Source organism: Hipposideros armiger, unplaced genomic scaffold, assembly GCF_001890085.2.
Source record: "Hipposideros armiger isolate ML-2016 unplaced genomic scaffold, ASM189008v1 scaffold_2, whole genome shotgun sequence".
In the NCBI taxonomy this organism is placed as follows: domain Eukaryota; kingdom Metazoa; phylum Chordata; class Mammalia; order Chiroptera; family Hipposideridae; genus Hipposideros; species Hipposideros armiger.
This window is the reverse complement of record NW_017731352.1, coordinates 3,659,748-3,664,307: the sequence shown is the minus strand read 5'-3', so window position 1 is coordinate 3,664,307 and position 4,560 is coordinate 3,659,748. Positions and strand designations below refer to the sequence as shown.

Below are 4,560 nucleotides of genomic sequence, written 5' to 3'. Positions count from 1 at the left end.
CCCCGTTCGGATCCCACATATGAGGGCCAGTGACACTGCCCTCTACAGCTAAGATGTTGAACAACAGCTCAACCTGGAGCTGGGCTGCCGTGGGCTACCTTATGTAGCCAGCAACTGAGTGAGCAGCCGTCCAGAAGCCAGCAACTGACCTGCCTCGCCCAGGAAGAGCGCAATGATGGTGCTAACTTGGGCCAGTGAAACAACGTCCTCCACAACTAGACTGAAGAACAAAGGACAATAACTTGTCTGTTCCCCTTCCCCCAATTCCCCAATAAAAATCTTTAAAAAAAAAAGTAAAAAGTGTGAGGAAGGCACTTAGAGAGTTCAGAAGACTGATAGATTACTGGGGGGTGTAATCTATAATTGACTATAATTCCTATTTTGTTTGTTTAATGATTTTTAAACTGAAAGTATATACACAAAAAGTAGTTATCTGTTGTGTAGTTAGATAGAAAAGTACAGTAAAGGTAGGTATAAGGGCTTAAGTTCAGTACTCTTTATTGATGTAACTCTGACCTTACACAGGTCTGTGAGGTTTCAACTCTATATCTAGTGTTCTTGACTGGCAGCATAAAACAGATGCATTCCAATGGCTTTTTAAGTAATAGACCCTCAAATTCACTGCTAGTTAACTTCCAAAATGAGAGGTAAGGAAACAAGGTGGAGCATTTTCTGGATAATCTACAGATCATTATTCCTTCTGGATGTTTAAACATTTGTCATTGCTAGTAATGCTTTTTGCCTTTTACTCAGGATACTAAGAAATAAGTTACTGTGTTGAGTATAAGAATTGCGTTCACCACTTTGTAAGTTACATAAATGTCTAATCACTATGTTGCACACCTGAAACAAGTATTGTATATCAATGGTAAATGAAAAATACAAAATTTATTTAAGAAAAGAATACCTAATATTCAATGGGGAAAAAAAAGTTCACCACATTCTTGGTGCTCTTTTGGGGGATCTGTGGTACTATTTCTTATTATCAGTATGAACTCAGGAATGATAGTTATTCTTTATAGCATTTTTCCTACCTTTTTTAGTGTCTAGATTCCTTCTCTTTTACACAAAGAAAAAATAGCTGTAACAAAGCCAGCTGTTTCCCTTGTAAAGTTGACTACTGTGCATATTCTTAATCATACTAATGTAATAAGGGAAGAAAGTTTGAAATTAAGCACAGTTGTAAGCTATGCAAACAAATTAACTTCTCTACCAAGAAGTAGTAAAATTAGTAGAGCTTTTAGGGTGTCACATTTATGCTGGGTTAAGAAAACAAAGTTTTTGAAATCACATCTTTGTTTTTTAAAAAAAAACAACTTTCCAGATTCAAGATGGAAAAGGCGATGTGACCATTACAAATGATGGTGCCACCATTCTGAAACAAATGCAAGTGTTACATCCAGCAGCCAGAATGGTAAGTATAATTTTAGATAAGGTGGGTTTTTAGATGAGGTATGGTCAACATTTGGTAAACAGTTACATTTATTTTATTTGATCACATGATATTTAAGGATTGTGAAATTTTTTCTCATTAGGCTAAACGTGTATTTTTAGGATACATTGTGTTTAGCATTGTGCTCTTCAGTGCAAGGTCCCTGTCCTTCTCTACAGGAATGTGCCATACAGTTGAGGAAGGAAGAGATAAAAACATGAAATGGTAAAAATTATTAATTCAGTGGGGTGTTAGCTGGAAGAGAGAAAAATAATTGTGTGTAAAAGCATGTTCTAAACTTACAATGATTTTATTAAAAACAATTGCCAATTCAGCTAAAGATCATAATGATGATTCCAGTGTCAAAGTGAGAAGTCACCATATCAGTAAAAAGAAAATCCTATCTATCAAAAAGTCCCTTTTAATTATGTAAAGATGATTTTTTAAGTGAATCAAATAATGTTTATACAGGGACAGTTCAGATAAACTTAGCAAAAGACTCCAAACTGACACTCTACTATCATCTGGAATGCCCCATTTCATAGCTTCCAAGTCTACAAGGTACCCATAGTACAGCATCATTTATACTTTCTGACAGGAAGCAAAAACTTATAACCCACAGTCTGAACCAGAAAGTATACTGTATATACTTATACATTATAAATTATATACTTTAATAATTATAAATTATTACTTAGTATAATTTATATACTTAAAGAGTATATAAGTCAAATTTTGTGTTCCACAAATATATCAGGTATCATTTTAAAATGAAACCCCAAAGGGCCGGCCGAGTGGCTCAGTTGGTTAAGAGCTCGCTCAAGAGTTTGAGCTCTGAGCAACAGCGGTTCGAGTCCAGCCCGAGCTGAGCAGCCGCTGAGCTGCCAACAGGTAGCAGGATGGCTCAGCTTAAAAAAAAATAAAATAAAATAAAATGAAACCCAAGGTAGACAACAAATCAAAAGTTAAGAATTATATTGAATCTTACAGTGTTGATCAAATTATGACACTGATGTGTGAAGGCCATTCTTTTTATATTTGAATTTGATGTTATTGGATTCTCACATTTCTCATTGAATAACAGCGTGTTCTGTTCACTTAGCTGGTGGAGCTGTCTAAGGCACAAGATATAGAAGCAGGAGACGGCACCACATCAGTGGTCATCATTGCTGGCTCTCTCTTAGATTGCTGTACCAAGCTTCTTCAGAAAGGTAGGTAGAACATAGAACATGCTTTATTACTGAGTAAACGCCAAAAGTTATTAAGTAATGTGAGGTTTCAGATTTAACTTGGAATAACCTTTTTGCTAGGAATTTATACATTAAGTTTTGCTTTTTATTATATGAATTAGAAAGTTTTTTTCTTTTGTCTCTTTTTTGCCAAGCTTTTTTTTTTTTTTAATGGAGCTTGATAGAATTTTGCTTTTCAAAAATAAGTGGTGATGGTGTTACTAATCTTAAGTCTGGATGAGAATGGTGATTTGGGAGAGAAAGTATGGGTTCTTGCTCTATTAAATATTGCCTAATCACAGTAGTGACTCTCCAGTTACTTATTCTACTTATTATGTAGATTTGTGATGTTTTTAAAAGAATAAAATTTTGGTTTCAGTTTTAAATATCATATGTGATATAATCGGTCTGTTCCAAATTAAATGGAAGTAAATTATTAGACATGATTAACAGTTAAGATTATTCAAATCATTATAACTGCATCATAAATTAATCTATAGATAATTAAAATATATGACTGCTTTGACATTTTAATGAATAGAAAATTCTTAATTGTGTTAAATATGTAGCTTATCTGTTATAGTTAAATGACTAGATTTTTGCAAATAACAGGGATTCATCCAACCATCATTTCCGAGTCATTCCAGAAGGCTTTGGAAAAGGGTATTGAAATCTTAACTGACATGTCTCGACCTGTGGAACTGAGTGATAGAGAAACTTTGTTAAATAGTGCAACCACTTCATTGAACTCAAAGGTGAGACACGCATTAAGGGATCATTGTAAAATTACCGTTTAAGTTTTGTTAAGAACCACAACTCATAGGCTGTGATTTTTGTTTGATGCTGTACAGTTCATAAATGTTAAGCCTCAAGAGTGACTAGGTAACTAAGGTAATTTGTATAACTGAATTCAAATAAAATTTACTGCAAGGCTTTCAAACAAATTGTATCTCCGTTTTACAGATGGGAAAATAGATCTAGTGAAGTTAAATAACTGATCCAAAACCCACTAATAAGGGGTAGAACTGAGATTTGAAACCAGAACAGGGTTGCCCATCCATAGTCCATCTCTTAACTAATATCTGTGCTGCTTCTTAGTTATGAAATTTAAAGCAGTGGTGTTCTTTTAAATTTCTTGGGAACTCATGTCGCCTGTTTTCTGTCATATCCTATGTCACACAAACACCCATTCTTTTTCATTAGCATTATATCGAAACATTCATTTTCTTCAAATGTTTAGTGGAGAGCTAGATGATATTAGTGATATTATTGAATGTCCCAAGAGCTAATGCAGAATAGCATAATTATTAGTTATTAATACAACATTGGTCATAGAGTGTAGACTACTTGGGTTCAATCACTTAACTAAGCTGTTTGACTATTTCAGTTTCTTCATTGGAAGGTTGAATGAGTATATAAATGTAAAGTACTAAGACCACTGCTTGGCATAAAAGTGTTCAATATGTTAGTCATTAGCTGTTTTTATCAGCTCCTCAGTATTAGAGGTCCACATACATAGCTTCTGATCATAAATTCATGTTAGTTAGGAAGGCTACACTTAAAATTAATTTGCTTTTAGGATTTCCTATAGAATTGTTAGTAATCTTGACAGTCCATCTACTGTATTAATGAAAGAGGAAAGCCCTCATGTCCCCACCACCAAAAAAAGTGATTTAAGATTACTTTTTGAATATCTTTGTCAGTAAAGAAGCAAGGCGTTGTCTATTGTGTAGCTGACGTTTTTTTTTTTTTCATTCTAGGTTGTCTCTCAGTATTCAAGTCTGCTTTCTCCAATGAGTGTAAATGCAGTGATGAAAGTGATTGACCCAGCCACAGCCACTAGTGTAGATCTTAGAGATGTTAAAATAGTTAAGAAACTTGGGTAAGCATTTCTAATTA

The 4,560-nt window shown here is 34.1% G+C and overlaps 1 protein-coding gene across 1 annotated transcript in view; it reads left to right on the top strand.

Moving 5' to 3' along the window:
- Positions 1 to 4,560, top strand: part of CCT4 (chaperonin containing TCP1 subunit 4) — a 20,802-nt gene that overhangs the window by 3,602 nt on the left and 12,640 nt on the right. Inside the window, 4 exon segments of the mRNA XM_019634333.1 lie at positions 1,325 to 1,414; positions 2,535 to 2,643; positions 3,274 to 3,416; positions 4,422 to 4,543. Coding sequence (XP_019489878.1) covers positions 1,325 to 1,414; positions 2,535 to 2,643; positions 3,274 to 3,416; positions 4,422 to 4,543 — 464 coding nt within the window.